The 19,152-nt window shown below is 41.6% G+C and overlaps 1 protein-coding gene across 1 annotated transcript in view; it reads left to right on the forward strand.

The window, feature by feature from the left end:
* Positions 1–19,152, forward strand: part of LOC103198374 (phospholipid-transporting ATPase IB) — an 826,205-nt gene that overhangs the window by 140,478 nt on the left and 666,575 nt on the right. Inside the window, exon 19 of the mRNA XM_042781171.1 lies at positions 10,677–10,741. Coding sequence (XP_042637105.1) covers positions 10,677–10,741 — 65 coding nt within the window. The remainder of the gene's footprint in view (positions 1–10,676; positions 10,742–19,152) is intronic.

Here is a 19,152-nt window from a genome sequence, read left to right on the forward strand (position 1 = left end):
TCCAGCTGTGAGGATTTTTGCTTTCTTTATTTGAGGTATGATCTATACTGAGAGCTGTCTTCTTTTGATTTTCATCAGTAAATGCTTCAAGTCCTCTGCACTCTCAGCAAGCAAAGTTGTGTCATCTGCATGTCACAGTTTATTAATGAGTCTTCCTCCAATCCTGATGCCACGTTCTTCTTCATATGGTCCGGCTTCTCAGATTATTTGCCCAGCACCCAACCTGAACAAACATGGTGAAAGGGTACAACCCTCACACACACGTCTTCTGATTTCAAACCACACAGTGTCCTCTTGTCCTACTTGAACAACTGCCTTCTGGTCTAGGCATAAGTTCTGCATGAGTGAAATCTAGTGTCCTGGAATTCCACTCTTAGCAATATTATCTATGATGTCTTAGTCCACACAGTTAAATGCCTTTGCCCGGTCAGCAAAACACAGGTGAATGTCCCTGGTATTCTCTGCCTTTGGGTAAGATCCATCTGACATCAATATTGACATCCCTCATTCCATATCTTACTCTGATTCCAACCTGGATCTCTGGCAGTTTTCCTGCGATGCACTGCTGTAACCATCCTCAAGCCACCTTCAGCAAAATTTTGCTTGTATGTGATATCAGTGATCTTATTCAACAACTTGCACATTCTGTTGAACCACAAACATGAATCTCCAGTTGGTTGGCCAGTCGTCCTCCAGATCACCTGCTATAGAGAAGTGTTTCCAGCGTTGTATCCATTTGTTGAAATACCTCAGTTGCCACTTCACCAATTCCTGGAGGCCTGTTTTTCATCAGTGACTTCCGTGCAGCTGGACTTCCTCCTTCAATACCATTGGCCCTTGATCATATGCTACCCCCCCAAAATGGTTGAATGCCAACCAGTTCTTTGTGGTATAGTGACTCTGTATATTCTTTCCATCTTCTTTGGATGCTTTCTGTGTCATTTAATATTTTGCCTATAGAACCCTCCCATATTGTAACTCGAGGCTTTAATTTTTTTTTTTTTTTTTTCAGGTTCTTTCAGCTTGAGAAATGCCTGGTGTGTTCTTTCCTTTGTTTTTCTAACTCCAGGTATTTGCATATTTCATTATAATATTTTACTTTGTCTCTTCAAGGTGTCTTTGAAATCTTCTGTTCAGCTCTTTCACTTCATCACTTCTCCCACCCACCATGTTCAAGAGTAAGTTCAGAGTATCTTGTGACATACGTGTTTGTCTTTTCTTTCCTGTCTTTTTAGTGACCTTTTGATTTCTTTATGTATGAGGTCCTTGATGTTATCCCACAACTTGTTGGTCTTCAGTAGCTTTAGCTACTCCACATTCAAAATCAAGTTTCAGAGTCTCTTCTGACATCCATTTTGGCCTTTTCTTCTTGCCTTTTTAATCACCTTCGCTTTCTTCATGTATGATGTCCTTGATATCTATCATCTAACAACGCGTCTGGTCTTTGGTCATTAGTATCCAGTATATCAGATTTGTTCTTGAGATGGTCTGCAAATTCAGGTAAAATATACTCAAGGTTGTACTTTGACTCTTGGGTACTTGTATTAATTTTCTTCAGCTTCAACTTAAGGAGCTCTGGTGACGTGTAGTGCCTAAGGCATTTGACTGCTAACCAGAAGGTTGGTGGTTCAAACCTACCAGCCACTCCATGGAAAGAAGATGGGACAATCTTCTTCTGTAAAGATTTTCCACCTCAGAAACCCAAAGAGGCTCGCTGTAAGTCAGAATCGACTTGATGATAGTGTGTTTGGTTTGGTATTTGGTAGCTTCAACTTGAACTTGCAAATGAGCTATCGATGGTCTATCCACAGTCAGTCACTGCCCTTGTTCTGACTGTTGATACTGAGTTTCTTCCATTGTATCTTTCCACAGATGTACCAGTTTGGTTCCTGTGTATTCCATCCAGCAAGTTTCATGAGTATAGTCTCTGTATGTTGTTGAAAAAGATATTTCCAGTGAATTGGTTGTTGGTCTTACGAAATTCTATCATGCCACCTCCAGCATAGTTTCTGTCACCAAGACAGAATTTTCCAAGCACTGATCATTCTTCTTGGTTTCCAGTGTTTACATTCTAATTGCCAATAATTATCAATGCATGTCAATTGCATGTTTGATCAATTTCAGACTGCAGACGTTGTTAAAAATCTTCAGTTTCTTCATCTTTGCTATTAGTGCTTGGTGCGTAAATTTGAATAATAGTTGTAGTAACTCATCTTCCTTGTGTACATATGACTATTATCCTATCATTGACAGTGTGATTACTACCTTGGTAACCCTATAGTGCAGTTTACTCTATCCTAAGGGGAGGTATGGGAGCTCTGGTAGCATAGTGCCTAAGACACTTGACTGCTAACCAAAAGGCTAGCGGTTCAAACCCTCCAGCCACTCCTCAGAAGGAAGGTTGGGCAATCTACTTCTGTAGTGATACTGCCTTGGAAACCCAAGGAGGGGTCACTATTAGTCAGGTCCGACTCGACAGTACATAACAACAACAAGGGGTGATATGAGTCAGAATCAACTAGAAGACAATGAGTTTGCTTTAGCTGTGTTTTAGGGAGTCGACATTTCTTTAAAAAATTTGGCATTAGCTAGTCTGAAGTGAAATTTTAGATGTGGCCTTGGTGAATCATGTAGTTTTATTTCCTTATCACCTCTGGATAAAACATCTATTATTTATGCAATAGATAAAGCATTTGCACATCTAAAATTTTCCCTAATGGATATGGGATGAGTGAGAATAAATTCCAGCATGTATTCCATTTTAAAGTTATTAAGTTGGAAGCAGCTTTTATCTTCAACCTGAAGATAATTGCTGACTTGAGAGTTCTCTCTGTGTTTTGTTAACTATTTTTTGATGCTTTAAAACAACTCCTTAAAGACTTAAGAATTTAATTTTAAAGAGAAGAGCTGGACTTGCCCACCTTGAAACAGTTTTCTTGCCTGTTAAAAGGGTAGCATGTTTCCTTACTCAAGTGAAGCTGACGTGTGATGATTACAACACTGGTTTGAGAGCATCTCAATCTGTGTGCTGTTATTAACAAAAGCTTCAGATATGCATTTCTTTTCTGAAAATTTTCTTTATTGTTGTTGTTGAGAATTGGTACAGCAAAACACACACCAATCTAACAGTTTCTACATACACAGTTCAGTGACATTGATTACGTTCTTCGAGTTGTGCAACTATTCTCATCCTCGTTTTCTGACTTGTTCCTCCCTCATTAACATAAACTCATTGCCTTCTAAGGTTTCTATCTAATCTTTTGAGTTGCGGTTGTCAATTTGATCCCATATAGATAGTTCTTAAAAGATTGTAATGCTCAAGGCAGACAGTTTTTGCTGCCTAAGTGAATCTATTGATTTATTTTAAGAAGACTTCAGGGGTATTTTTTGGCTTAATGCTTAAAGATTATTTCAGGTCAATAGTTTTAGAGGTTCATCCAGCCTCCATGGGTCCAGAAAGTCTGGATTCCATGAGGATTTGAAATTCTGTTGTGCATTTTCCCCCTTTTGATCAGGATTCCACTGCAGAATCATTGATCAAAATGTGCAGTAATGGTAGTCAGGCACCATGCCATTCTTCTTGTCTCATGGTAAAGAAGGCAGTTGTTCATGCCAAAAATCAGTCACGATTCCATATCCTTCTCCTGTTTCTGACTTTGCTTCTTCCTCTCTTGTTCCAGGCAAATAGAGACCAATTGTTATGCCTTGGATGGCCACTTACAAGTTTTTAAGACCCCAAGCACTACACAATGATCTAGGAGGTAGAAGAGAGAAGCACTAAACACCCAATGAGCTCTCTTAACTGGGATGTCCCATGAAACCATGACCATAAACCTCTAAACCAAGGAACCAAATCCCATTCTTTTTGGTCATTGTTGTAAGTGTAACTATCACACAACTTTGGCCAATTCAACTTTTTCCTGGTTGACAGAAATTAAAATAATAAACTGCCAACAAACGTTTCTTGAGTACCTGCCACTAACATTTTTGCTGGGTGTCCCACTATAACCTTAGGGAAGGTTCATTCCCTATTTGAGGCATGAATTAATTAGGAGACAAATCAGAAATCAAATAGATGAAAAAGTACTAGTTGTGCAGTATACACATTAAATGTGATTACCTTTAATAGTAGTTACTCAGTAAGTATTAGCTAGTAAATGTCAGACAGTGTGCTAAGTCCTTTACATGTGTTTGTTACTTAATTCCATTAGAGCTAGACAATTTTCCTTTTTAAAGGATAAAACTGAGGCACAAGAGATCAAATAAGTTACCATAGGTCACATAGCAGGGAGAGTGCTCAAATCTGAGCATTTAACTGCTACACTTGAAATTTACCTCCCAGAAGGAGAAATATTTGAGTTGAAAGGCTTCATGGGTGAGACAGGTTAAAAGCTTGAGTCTTCAAGAGTTTATTTAAAAACAAACAAACAAATAAAAAACCACTGAGCCTAGAATGGGTTGTTGTTGCTCATTAATTGCCTTGGAGACAGCTCAAACTCCTGGTGACCCCTGGAGAGCAGAACAAATTGTTGCCTGTTCCTGCACCATCCCCATGGTCATGGTATTTTCAAGTCCATTGTTGAAGCTCCTGTGTGCTTTGAATGCCTTCCAACCTAAGGGGCTCATCTTATATTGGACACTGTTCTATTGTGATCCATAGGGTTTTCATTGGTTGATTTTTGGAAGTAGATCACCAAGACCTTCTTCCTGGTTTGTCTTAGTCTGGAAGCTCCACTGAAACATGTCCATCAATGGTGTACCTACTAGAATTGGAAATACTGGTGGCAGAGCTTCAACATCATAGGGACGTGCAAGCCACGGCAGTATGACGAATTGACAGAAGGGGTTAGAATGGTCCAGTTTGGGAAGGGGATCTTGAGTAAGAGTGAGGCAGTATGTTCTTCTGTACGAGACAGGACATCACTGAGAAGGATCTGCAGGAGGGATATGGGAGGGAAGGTGCTAAGGATGTGGGTCTGAGGAAGAGTCTTCAGACCATGGGTGATAAAGGACCCTGGACTCAGTCTTGTGGACCCCACTCTGAGCAACTTAAGGAGAGTGTCTTTCATAATCCATTGGTGGTGCCTTGCAGGGTTTTTCTTAGCCTCACAATCGAATATTGATTGACCAAGTTCTCTGTGAAAATACTTAGAGCCAAAAGCACTCATTGAGAGTTTGCAACCATATCAAACTGCAGTGAATAGGTAGCTTGATCCATCTGATCCCAGGATATGTGGTTCATAAGTATGAATTCTTTCTGACTTTTTGAAAAATGTCTCCAGTGAAATCTGGATATCTCTGACAATATGAATGGAGCCCTAGTGGCACTATGATTAAGTGCTTGACTTCAAACTGAAGGGTTGGTGGTTCAAACCCACCCAGAGCCTCCACAGACGAAAGACCTGGTGGTGATCTGCTCCAGTAAGTACTGCAGCCCAGAAAACACCATGGGGGCAGTTCTACTCCGTCATGTGGGGCTGCCAAGAGTCAGAATCGACTGGACAGCAACCATCAACAAAAGCAGGGACCCTGGCTGCGAGATTTGGGAGATTTGCCTTGGCAGCATTTTCCAGTGTAAATATTATTTTATTGTCTTAAAACCCAGGTCTACTTTAAGTGCTGTAGACTCTATAATATTTTGTTTTCTTTGAATGTCGATTATATCCAGGTAGTAGAAAGACTAACCACTTTTACAATGTGCTGCTCATTTCAACTGTTGTAAAAAGTGAAATCCCAGAGGTTTTCTGCTCAGTCACTTGATGGTCGTCTTGTGAGATTGTGAGATTAAAAAACTAGACCTCAATTTACACGTGTGGATTCACATTTCACACCTGGCTCTTTTCCAGGAGTTGATCTCATCTTATCCACAAACATTAGAAATCAAGCACACCAAACTGGGACTGACATCACGTAATTTGCCACTTTAGCTAAGTCCCAATTAACTGTGTGAAAGTTTCCATGGTCTGTCTACTGCAAGTGTTCTGGGTGATAATTCTCCAAGCAAAACCTTGCTTCATCTTCCAAATTCAAAGAAACAAACCAACGCACCAACAACAACAACCAATAAACATCTTTCTTCCTAGAACCCTTTAGTTGTATCTGTTGAAGTGCATGAACATGGCGCCAGTTTTTCCCCCCTCCCCTGCCATGGCTCGGAAAATACTGAGCCTTTCCTATAAAATCTTTGTCTAGCTTCCCTTGTCAAATGGCATTTTGCTTGAATTGAAAAATATAAAATAAAGCAAAAAACTAAGATTTAAAAATTATAGCCTGCTTCTGTAGCTGTTGTTCAAATCACAAACTACCAGCAAATCCTTTTGTATTAGTTATACTGAATTTGTAGCAGTCTGCACTGTGTGAAGTGGCTGGCCGTCCCTGGGGAGGAAGAGTAAGCCTGAATGGAGGGAAATAATTAAAGTTGCAATATCCCCTTTTGTAAATGAAAACAAAATGTGGACCTCCCTCCTGGACCTAATCTCAGAAACTGCAGGAAGACAGAATGCATTTGTAGAATCTTGATGAGAAACAAAGTTCAGTGACTTCCGTCCTACTATGCAGAACTTAAGAGCTCTGGTGGTGTAGTGGTGAAAGGTTTTGGCTGCTAACCAAAAGGTTGGCGCTTTGGACCCACCAGCCGCTCTGTGGGAAAAAGATGTGGGAGTCCACTTCCGTAAAGCTTACCACCTTGGAACCCCTGTGGGGCAGTTTCACTCTGTCCTCTAGGGGCGCTGTGAGTCAGTATCCACTCCACAGCAGTGGGTGTGGTTTGGGCTTTGCTTTCATTGAGAGCCTTGGAAACCCCATATGGGGCAGTCCCACTCTGTCCTGTAGGGGCGCTGTGAGTTGGAATTGACTCAAAGGCAGTGGGTTTGTTTTTTTTGGTAATGAATGCCTATCTTGAGTTCTATTTTGTCCTTTTTAGTAACATCTCTTAAGGATGAAGAGAATATCTGCTGAGAAGGAATGAACACAGGAATGTTCTGTGACTTGTCAGTTAAAACCCTAACTCTTTTTGTACCTGACTAGAATGCCTGTGGAAGTGGATGTTTTTGCCTGTTTTGCAGAGAATCCAGAATCCTTATTTCAAGAACAGTTATTGGTTAAGGCCAAGGAGCCCTGGTGGTGCAACAATTAAGTGTTCGGTTGCTAACTGGAAGGTTGGCAGTTCAAATCTACCCAGTGGATCTGTGAGAGAAAGACCTAGGTATCTTCTCCCATAAAGATTATAATCTAGGAAACCTTAAGAGGCAATTCTTCTCTGTCCCATGGGGTCACTATAAGTCAGAATGGGCTCAACTATACCCAACAACATTGCTTAATCCCCTTCTTTGAGATCACCAACCACATACTGGATCCAACTTTGGAATTCTACTTACTGAGGATTTGTTTTGCTGTAATTGTTGGTCCATTATCTTAAGGTACTGAGAAGAAACTGGTTGTGAGTGTCTGTTTTCCTGGTGGAAGGATTCTTTGCTTGGCTTTTTTCAGTGAAATAATTTGAGATGGAGTTTGGTGAAGATCACACAGTTGATCCGAACTCTCTCAAGGGTCAGTGAGAGGTGATAGGATGATTGAAAGAGTGACTAGAGTCTGGACAGGACACCTTCAGTCTTGGGGTTTGCTGAAGCCTCCCCACACTAGAGGGTATAGATTTCAGTGGGGAGGTATCAAGACAGGCCTTGTCCCTTATAGATTTCTAGGTCTCTAGGCACTTTGCAGTACAGCAAATTACTTAATATAGCTCTTGTAGCCATGGTCTATTTATTTATTTGTGATTTGGGTGAAAGTTTACAGAGCAAATTCACTTTCCATATAGCAGTTCACACACACGTTGTCTCATGACATTGACTACAATTTACTCCAATGCAATAGCTCCCCTCCCACTTCCTCCCGATAGTTACCTCTTCCCTGTGTCCATCCCTCCATGCACTCCTGCCCCCTGAGCTGTCTCCCTGTGCATAAGCAGCCCTTCTTTCTCCCATGATTGTTCTCACCAAGGAGTGTGTCTACCTCAGATACATGTTCAACTCTTATGCCTGTCTTTTGTTTGGATGGAAGCCATAGGTGTGGGTTCAATTCCAGACCTGAAGGGCAGCTAGGGACCAAACCTGGTCCCCCCCCCTTTTTTTTCCAAATGATTTTGAGTTTTGTTCCACATTGTTCTCCCTCTCTATCCAGGATCTCCTCCATAGATCCTCCTCTGAGTTGACATTGGTAGCCAGGCACCGTCTGGTTCTTCTGGTCTCATAGTCATATAGGCTGAGGATTGCATGGTGTAGCAGTCACGAGGACTAATTGTTTCCATGAATCTTTGGTTTTCTTCATTTTTCTTTGCTCTGGACAAGGAGAGACCCATCATTGCATCTAGATGGCCACTTGCAAGCTTTTACGATCCCAGTCGCTACTCGCCAAAGTAGGAGGTGGAACAATGTTTTGTGCAGTATATTATGCCAATTGAGCTTGATGTTCCCTGCAACTATGGTCCCGAGCCCACAGGTCCAACTACTCACTCCCTCTGGGTAGCTGGCTGTGACCAAGAAGTAACTAGAAAGCCATGACTCCTACCAGCTGACTGGGTGGGACTATGCAAATGTGAAGTGATTGTGGCCCACCAAGGGGATTGGGTAGCTTGCTTATAATGTAATAAGGTACATGGAACCTTGTGTAGGTGGGCCCATACAAATAAGGTATGTGGAGAGTTTTTTCTATCCTGCTAGGCTTAAAATGAGCCATCGCAGAGGCACAAAGGAGGGAATTCTCATCAAGAAAGAAGAGCCAGGAATGCAATGTATCATTTGGACCTGAGATCCCTCTGCTAAATCTCCTTGACCCAGGATACAAAGAGCTGTAATACTTTGCTGAGACAGAAGAGAGGCAGCAGCTGAGTGTGCAGTGGGCGTCCCAGCCCGTGGAGTGAGACAGCTGAGTGCCTTTGGGCAGGAGCCTTGCTGGTGGAATGGGGTGCTTCCCTAGGCGTGTGTTGGCAAAACTAAAAGAGCTTTCTAACACTTGTCTAAACAGGGCAGAGGCTGAGGAAAGAGAGAAGCAGCTGAGGAGAAGCTGTACTAATTGAAGAACTGTGTCCTGAGTTGTTTTCGAACCTGAATTGTAACCTGTTACTTCTCTACTAAATCCCATAATTCTGAGTTTTGTCTGTGAGTTCTGTGTGGCCATATCAACATATTAATGAAACCAGCAGAGAAGTAGAGAGAGCCTTGGGAGGGATGGTTGGTGTCAGAATTGGTAGTTTGCAGGGTGGCAGCATGAGTGACCTCTGCCTCATAGGAATCAGCCTTGGGCTGTTGCTGTTTATTTTGATCCTCCTCCCCAGTCATGAAAGAGCTCTGGTGATGCTGTTAAGTTTAAAGCATTGGGTTGCTAACCAAAAGATTGGCTGTTCCAATCCACCAGCAGCTCCACGGGAGAAAGATGAGGCAGTCTGTTTCTGCAAAAATTGACAGCCTTGGAATCCCTAAGAGGCACTTCCACTCTGTCCTCTAGAGGCGTTGTGAGTTGGAATCTACTCGACAGCAGTGGGTGTGGTTTGGGCTTTGTAAAGACTGACAGCCTTGGAGACCCTCTGGGGCAGTTCCACTCTGTCCTCTAGGGGCGTTGTGAGTCAGAATCGACTCCACAGCAGTGAGTTTGGTTTGGGCTATGCTTCTGTAAAGATTGACAGCCTTGGAAACCCTCTGGGGCAGTTCCACTCTGTCCTTTAGGGGCTCTGTGAGTCAGAATCCACTCCACGGAAGTGGGTTTGGTTTGGGCTTTGCTTCTGTAAAGATTGACAGCCTTGGAGACACTCTGGGGCAGTTCCACTCTGTCCTCTAGGGGCGCTGTGAGTTAGAATCAATGTGACGACAGTGGGTTGCTGCTGTTATTCCCTTATCGTGAAATTGAGGAGGTCAGACACCACCATCCTTTGCCCTTTTTGAAGCACCAGAGGTCTCCATCTATATCTGAGTGGATGGCAGAGCTTGAATAGTAAAGGCCATCATAGACAACAGGTTTACCTGCTAGGAGGGAAAGCAGAAAAGAATATCTTGGTTCTCCTTTAAATAAAACTTTATTGAAAAATGCAAGGGAAATCATTGATGAGAATTGGTATTAGACCACTTTTGTTTCAAACAATCCCCCCACTTTTTTTTTTAACTCAAGTTTAATTCTTTTAATGGGGTGTAGTCTGAACTGTGGAAGGAAAAGTGATTCCCTCAAGTATAATAGTATTCCTTTGAAGTCTGTTATGAGAATTACCTCACTTTTTCAAAGCCAAAGAAGGATCTTGATATTACAGTAGTCATATTTATGCTGCTTTAGGTACAACATTAGATTCCATTTGTCTTCTTAAAGTGTTTGCTGTTATTTTAGATAATCCAAGGCTTATCCCAATTTATACAAGGGAAGAAGGATAAAGAAAAATGCACAGAAAATCAACAAGTATTTATTTAGCCATTAGTTATACCACCCTTTGCAACTAGCTCTGTTCAGGCTTTCTGGAAGAATGAAAATCATTTTAAGCTTACTTTTTCTTGCCCAGTTCCTATGTATGACTCAATTTGCTTAAAAATGTGGATTTAAGAATGGACCGTGGATATAAGAATGGAGGCTGAATTCAAGTAACCATTGAAAAATAGGCGATGTGATCAATTCTTCTGTGTCGTCCTTCCCCCATTTAGGATATTCATGCCGGTTGGTGTCACAGAACATGGCCCTCATCCTACTGAAGGAAGAGTCTTTGGATGTAAGTAGCTTTGCCAAAGTTGTGTTTGATAATAACTTTAACAAATGATTTATTTATTTCTAATATGATTGATAGGTGCTCTGGTGGCATAGTGCCTAAGACATTTGACTGCTAACCAGAAGGCTGGTGGTTCAAACCCACCAGGCACTCCACAGAAGGAAGGTTGGGCAGTTTACTTCTGTAGTGACACTGCCTCAGAAACCCAAAGAGGGGTTGCTATGAGTCAGATCCGACTCAACAACAGTGTGTTGCGTTTGTGTTAAATATGATTGATAATCAAGGTTTTTGTTTTTGCTAGAAAAGAACTGTAAAATTACTATGTAAACGTATGTTTTTTGTGTTTAGGAACAAATGTCATACAGGGGTATCTTTAAATATCAAAATAGTAAGCTTACAATATCGTTTCCTGATAAACTTTATTTTACTTATCTGCATTGAACAGGGGACAGTTTTCTTTTAATCTAGTTGAACTTTAATAATTCAATTTGAAGTGTGAATGAGATCTAGTATGATTTACGTTAAGTTGGAATCAACTTGATAGCGGTGGGTTTGGTTTTGGAGTGGTGGTTAAAAAACACACAAGGCCGCCGTGCGTCAGAATCATTTTGATGCCAGCAGGTTTAGGCTGATTGTTTAGTGCTGGCTAACTCCGTTGTAGGTTAATAACGAGACTTGTAAGAGTTTCCTTGTAACTGAAACTTAAAATAACGATAATACTCATGGTCAGGAGTTGTTTAAATTTTATAGTCGTAGGGAACATAAGCCTATGACTTATGTGAGTTCATAGAAAATTAAGCAGCCTCACTATCCAAGTGTTTTATAGACTTGTAAGGACCCTCTCATGACCTAAAGCCATTGATGAGACCAGGAGCGGGAGCTGAGCTGAGGATAACCAGAAACGTGTCAGTGGTTTGATATAAAAATATGAGCTTAACACACCAGATGTCATTTCTTGGGACTTTCAGCAAGGGGCTTTTTACTGACAGGCACAAGCAGTCACTCTCCCCTGCAGTGGATTTAAATGCCAGTGCTAAGAGCAGATCACAGGCTTGGTTATCATGGTGGACATAAAGCATAGAGATTTCCAGGCTTGCAAATGGATGAGGCCACCAATCCTAATGTGAAAGATAAAAATCAAAAAAGCCCAAACTCACTGCCATTGAGTTGATTCTGACTCATAGTCACCCGCATTGGGTTTGCAAGGCTGTAAATCTTTGCAGAAATAGATTGCCTCATCTTCCTCCCACAGAGCAGCCGGTGGGTTTGAACTACCTACCTTCTGGTTAGCAGCCAGATGCCTTACTTGCTACATCACCAGGTCACTCTATACCCCTGTTCAACTTCAACAGCAGGAGTCAGGAAGAGAACACATGAGCTACGTGTGCTTAGGGCTATACCTTTCTCCTCCTTGCCTTCAAACCATTCTCAGTGAGATACCATTCTCTGGCTTGAGTTCTTCAGTATTCATCTTAGTATTTTCTCGTACTTGTCTGTGTCACTGCCTATGGGAAGCCCAGCACAACCAGGTCATCCCTTATCTTGTGAACTCTCCCTCTCACATGGCTATATGATAGTGAGGAGGCCTCTCTCTACCCAAGTGTTCCCTTCTACCCAACACTCACACTTGCCTTCATTTTCCTCTGTACCACTCTTCATCATTGTCTGTCTCACTCTAAGGAGCTCTGGTGGTGTAGTGGTTAAGGCATTTAGCTGCTAACCAAAAGGCCAATGGTTCAAACCTACCAGTCACTCCATGGAAGAAATATGAGGCAGTCTACTTCCATAAAGATTTACAGCCTTGGAAATCCAGTGGGGATTGCTATAAGTTGGAATTGACTTGATGGCAGTGAGTTTGGTTGTTTTTTTTTTTTTTTTTTTTTACCTTTTGGCTGTCTTCCTCTAGTCATTTAGAATGATAGCTCCATGGGGCAAAAATTTCATATTTTAACTGGGTATCACCACGCACAAGATGGTGCTTGGCACACACTCGGTTCTTGGTAAATATTTGAATGAATATTCAAAAGCTTAGAAGAATTTTTCAGTTCTCAATGAGAACTTACATTTAAGGCCATCCTCATTCTGAGACAGTGGTTAGGGGAGCTATGATGAACCAAGTCCAAGCTAAAGTTATGAGGGAATAGAAACTGAATAAGCAAAGGAAGCACATTGGTGGGGAGGGGAGTGGAGGATTGACATTGAGGGATGCCCACCGTTTTGAGCAGTTCACATAGTCTGTGAGCACACCCAGAGTGGCTGGTTCCTGGTACTTTGCTTCCTGGTGGATTTCCAGATCCAAGGCATCTACAAGCTCAAAATAAGTCCCATTCTTTTGGAAGCAACTCAGGTGGGCCTATATTTTCTTTTAAACCAGGTGTTTTCTGGAATCCAGGAGATGGGCCCTAACCCTACGTAGCACTTCAAGAGTTGCTGCACCAAAGGTGACTTTGGTTTACTTACTATGTAAATGTATTGAGTTTTTGAATGTCACCAGCGAATGGTTTGTCACATCAACTGAAAAGGTTTTATGGGTATAGAGCTGCCTTCCCTTACTAACCTGTTAGGGATGTTTCTTTTTCAACCATCTTTGAACTTCACCTTTTGGTATAAGACTTTAGTAGTGTCAATATCTACTGGCATAGGTGAACTTTTCTAGGCACATTTTGTTTTTGTGACTCAAAAGAGGACAGTCCATATTTCTGTCTACTGAGGAGGCTTCTTTATTTTTCTTTATTTATACTGCAGTTAGGTTAAAGGGATTCCTATTCTTATTAAAATTTCATTTAGTAAGATGTGGCATAAAAGCAGAGTTCCAGGAAGCCAAGACATTAGATATGCAATAGATCCCTTTACTTGTGCTCCCAAATTGAGTCTGTAAGATTTCAGGGCTTTGATGATGAAACAAATAAGACAGGGACAAGGAAAATGGCTCAAGATACAAAAGAATTGGGTTGGCTTCCCTTACTACACCTCCTTATATAAGTAGGAAGGAATAAGGCACCTACTTCAAAGACCAAAGCAAGATCCCATCATCTTTGCTTGACTAATAACTATGTCTAGGTTAGAACTGTAAGTGCTTATAAATGATTAGAATTTATCTTTCTACATTTTTGGCTGTTGTCAAAATAATTACTAAGCTGTGTTAGTAATACAGGTAAGATCAGTGGTCTTTGGAACAAGGGCAGTGGTGGCGTGTACTCTGGGTGCCACACTAGATGATGTATTAAATTATGGAAGAAAATCATATAATTTTATTTTTTAAGTTAAGAAAAGTACAGAGAGAAGAGGCTTTATTGATATCAATCTATGGATTACCACTGAAACACCCAATCCTGATTTTCCGTATACTGAGCAGAAATGTGTGATGGATGAGTGAGTGGAAGGAAAGAGAAATGAATGGCATTTCCAGAAATAGGAAGGGCTGACACTGGGACCCTCCCTTTCTTGTCATATTTAGCCCATTGTGAAATATGCCATTTGAGTGTATTGGTTGAGTGGATTTATGGACTGTATTTAGTTTTGGTTAAACAACTTTCATAAGATGCTGTTTTAAAAGAACTGCTATATATATATATATAAACAACTGGTGAACTGAGGATAACACCAATGGGTAAGCACAAGCAACAAGAATATGGGAATCATGAATTTGCTTCCTAGTTGGAGCTTTTCCTATAGTACTTGATGAGATGAAATTGTGATCTGATGATCGTGATGATCATGTTGTTAAACAAAATGTCAGGATTACTCACAAGGCTATTACATCAACTATGACTCTTCCCTGAATGAATATGATATCCTGAAATATTAGCTATGGTAATATGTTGTTGCTCAGTTGTTAGGTGCTGTCAAGTCAGTTCTGAGAGTCATAGTGACCCTATGCACAACCCTGTGTAAAACAGTGCCCAGTCCTGCCCCGTCCTCACTGTTGTCGCTGTGTGTGAGCCCACTGCTGCAGCCACTGTGCCAGTCTATCTCACTGACCCTCTATTTGACCAATCATGTTATCCTTCTCCAGGGACTGGTCCCTCCTGATAACATCTCCAAAGTACATGAGATGGTGCCCGGCTACCAATGCCAACCACTGAGGAAGGGATCAAAACTGGAGCTCCTTGATAGAGTGGGAGAAAGAATGTAGAACAAAATTCAAAAACAATGACCAGAATTACTGGTGAGATGGAGTCTGGTGGGACACCCCCCCACACACAAGACTGCGGCCCTAGGATATACTTTGGGCCTGCGATAAGACTCACTCCCAAGGACTGGCTCTCAGCCCAACAGTAGTAAGACTTACATGCAGAACACCCAACCCAGGGCAATGCACCCACTTACTCTATGGAGATATGTCCTTTGGAGCCATCAGCCATGGGACACCAAAGGGGCACCATTCATGTGGAGGGAAAGTAGGACAAACAGGAGTGCATAACTAAGAAGGGCACAGTGATGGGGGGGTGCAGGTCACAGGGAAGGGAGAGGAGAGAGGGTTAGGGTTGGGGATGGTCATTGGGGAGTGAAACCAAACGTACATCAACTGTTGACTGTACAACAAAATCTACTTGGTAAATTTGCACCCAAAGCACAATGAAAAAAAAATAAAAGTGAAAAGGGAAGATCCTCAACGAGATGGGTTGGCACAGAGGTTGCAACGATGGGTCAGGTATAGCAAGAATTGTGAGGGTGGTGCATGACTGGTCAGTGTTTCATTCTGTTGTACACAGGGTCTCTGAGTCGGCACTGACTCGACGGCACCCAACAACAGCAACAGCAGTCTGCCATTCACTGAGTTCTATAACCTACAAGGTTAACTTTGATTCAGCTGCGTATGTTGGTGCTGGCACAAGAGAGAAGAGGTTCTCCTAAACCTGTCATAGACACACTCTTGTCTTCTGATTTTGCCTTGAGCCCCCATTTTGTAGTTTTTTGTCTTTAAGCTCCCTAGTGTGATGAGAAGTGGCTAACGTTTTTCCATAATCCTAAATTCTTCCTATCTGTCCTGGAGGAAGTGCAGCCAGAATGCTCCTGGGAAGCAAGAATGGCCAGGCTTCGTCTCACCTATTTTGGTCATGTTGTAAGAAGGGACCATTCCCTGAAGAAGGATGTCATGCTTGGTAGGGTGGAGGGTCGACGAAAGAGGGGGAGGCCTTCAACGAGATGGATTGACACGGTGGCTGCGATGATGGGCTCAAGTATAGCAGGGATTGTGGGGCTGGCGCGGGATCGGGCAATGTTTCATTCTGCTGTGCATGGGGTCGCTATGAGTCGGAAATGACTCGATGGCACTTAACAACAACAACAACAAATTCTTCCTGTTCTAATAGAATGTCTCAGCTTTTCAAATACTATACAGCAGCTTCCTGATCTGCCAATCACTTGGCTTTAATAGGCAATTCTTACAGATTGACCATAGGTAATAATTTTTAAACCAACTTTATTGAGGTATAGTTTACATATACGTATTTGAATATACCCATTTCAAGTGTGTACATCAAGTGTGACAACTGTATATACATACTATGTTAGACTGGGTTCTCTAGAGAAACAAAACCATTAAAGCTTATATATATAGAGAAAGAGAAATTTATCTTAGGAAAATGGCTCACACACTCACAGAAGCTGGCAAGTCCAAAGTTCTTGGATCAAACGTCAAGCTGGAGGCTTTTCCCAACTCTTGCAGCTGCAGGGGCTGACGAACTCAATGTTCGCAGGCAGTATACTGTCTGTTGAGTCCAACGAATGACAAACCCAAGATCTCCAGGCCGAATGGTGGATTGTTCGCTCACAGACAGTTGTAGGAAGCACAACAGAATCCTGGTCCACATAAGAGTGTCTTTTTTCCCAGGATGTCCATAAATACACTGGAAGCAGGCCACACCCCTAGGGAAACTCCCTTTCAACAGATTGGCTGCTCAAAACATATTCATCTGATCCCATCATGGGAATAACCACATCACAACTGCTTAAACCACACAGAATTGTGATCCAGCTAAGTTGACACACAGCTCCAACTATCACACATACTTTGTAATGACTGCCATATTCAAGATATTGAATATTTCTGTCACCCCTAGAAGTTCCTTCATGTCCCTCTGCAGTCAACTCTCCTCACCCCCAGGCCACCACTTATTCCCCTCCCATCACTATATATTAATTGTCCCTGCCTTAGAATTGCATATAAATGGAATCGAGCAGTGTGTTCTCTTTTTGTGTGGGTTCTTTCATTCAGCATAACAATTATTATTTTTTAATTGTGATTTGGGTGAAAGTTTGCAGAGAAAATTTGTTTCCCATTCAGCAATCCATACGCATTCTCTTTTGTGACATTTAACGGCAATCCCCGCATTATAACAGCATTCTTTCCACTTTCTTCCTGTGCCTATCCCTTTCCTTCATCCTTCCTTTGATGAATCCCCTTCCGCCTTCCTAGCTCTATCCCTGAGCAAATGCTGTCCTCGTTGATCTCATACGCTTGATTGTTGTAATGAGGATATTACTCTCTAGATACTACTGCCCACCTTACAGGCCTGTCTATTCATTTGGCTGACAGTTGAGTCATGGGGGTTAAGTTCAGTTCCTAGCTTGAAGGGTATCTAAGGGCTGTAGTCTCTGGGGTTCTACCAGTCTTCATCAGACCAGTAAGCCTGGTCTTTTTTTTTTTTTTTTTTCCTATGATTTTGAGGTTTATTTCACATTTTCCCCAACTCTATTTGGGACCTCTTACTGTGATTTCTTAAAGTATGATCAGCAGTGGTAGCCAGGCACCATCTAAGTTCTCCTGGTCTCAGGGCCAGGGAGGCTAGGGTTCACATTCAGCATAATTATTTTGAGATTTATCCTGGTTGTTAGGTGTATCATAAATTTATTCCTTTTTGTTGTTGTTGTTGAATAGTATTCCACTGTATGGCTAGATATACTTCAATTTGTTTATCTCTCCACCTTGTTGGACATTTTAATTATTTACATTTTGAGACTATTATGAATTAAGCTGCCATGAGCATTTTTATACAAGTTTTTGTGTGAATGTGTTTTTATTTCTCTTGAATAAATAACTAGGTGTGGAATTGTTGCATTGTAGGGAAAATATGTATTTAGTTCTATTTTAAAAAAAACCTTGCCAAATAGCTTCCATTTGAGACTCTCAGTTGTAGTAAATGAGAGCTCTCATTGCTCCATATTCTGGTAGCATAGTGCCTATGGCACTTGACTGCTAACCAGAAGGTTGGCGGTTCAAACCCACCAGCCCCTCCTCAGAAGGAAGATGGGGCAATCCTACTTCCATAGTGATACTGCCTCGTAAACCCAAGGAGGGGTCGCTGTGAGTCGGGCCGACTCGATGACAAATAACAACAACAACATATGTTATTTTTGATCATTTTAATATTAGCCATTCTAGTGGGTGGGCAGTGATATTTCGTTGTGGTTTTAATTTGAATTTGTTGGATCACTAATGAGCGCATCCTTTCTTGTGCTTACTGGCTACATACAACTCTTTCTTTACAAGGTCTCTGCAATTTTCTTTCCCACTTCTTAAAATCTGGGTTTCTATTGTCTTATAATTGAGTTATAAGGCTTCTTTATATGTATTCTTGCTACAAGCCTTGTGTCAGAGATAAGTATTGCAATTTTTTTTTTTTAAACCAGTCTTTGTTTTTCCTCTTCATTGTCTTTATAATGTTATGGAGGGTAAACACTAGGGTGTACCTCAATAATTCCTGCCTCCTGGCATCCACACCTTTGTGTAATTATATCTCTTTGAATGTGGACAGAAATAATGACTTATTCTAACCAGTAGATTATTACAAACATGAAATGTCACTTAGTTGATACTATGTTATACAAGATTACTTCTTAGCTGACTGAATTAAGGTAACATTCTCCCTTAATGGCTTTAAGCTGCCCTTTGTGAGAAAGGCCATGTAGCAAGGAACTACCAGCAGCCTGTAGGAGCTAAGAGTGGCCCCATAGCCTACAGCCAGCAAGATAATGGAGACCTCACTCCTACCACCACAAAGAGAGAAATTCTGTCAACAATCCGCAGAAGCTTGGAAGCAGATACTTCTCTAGTCAAATAGCTACAACCCCTAGCATTGAAGAAACAGTGAATTCTTTTTTTTTTTTTTTTTTAATTGTGATTTGGGTGAAGATTTACAGAGCAGATTAATTTTCCATACAGCAGTTCACATACATGTTGTCTCATGACATTGACCGCAGTTTACCACAATGCAACAGCTCCCCTCCCACTTCCTCCCCACAGTCACCTCTTCCCAGTGTCCATCCCTGCATACTCTCCTGCCCCCTGAGCTGTCTCCCTGTGCATGAGCAGCCCTTCTTTCTCCCATGATTGTTCTCTCCAAGGAGTGTATCTACCTGAGGTAAATGTTCAACTCATATGCCTGTCTTTTGTTTGGCTGGAAACCAGG

This window comes from Orycteropus afer, unplaced genomic scaffold, assembly GCF_000298275.1.
Source record: "Orycteropus afer afer isolate SDZICR_OR568_19922 unplaced genomic scaffold, OryAfe1.0 scaffold00092, whole genome shotgun sequence".
Lineage (NCBI taxonomy): Eukaryota > Metazoa > Chordata > Mammalia > Tubulidentata > Orycteropodidae > Orycteropus > Orycteropus afer.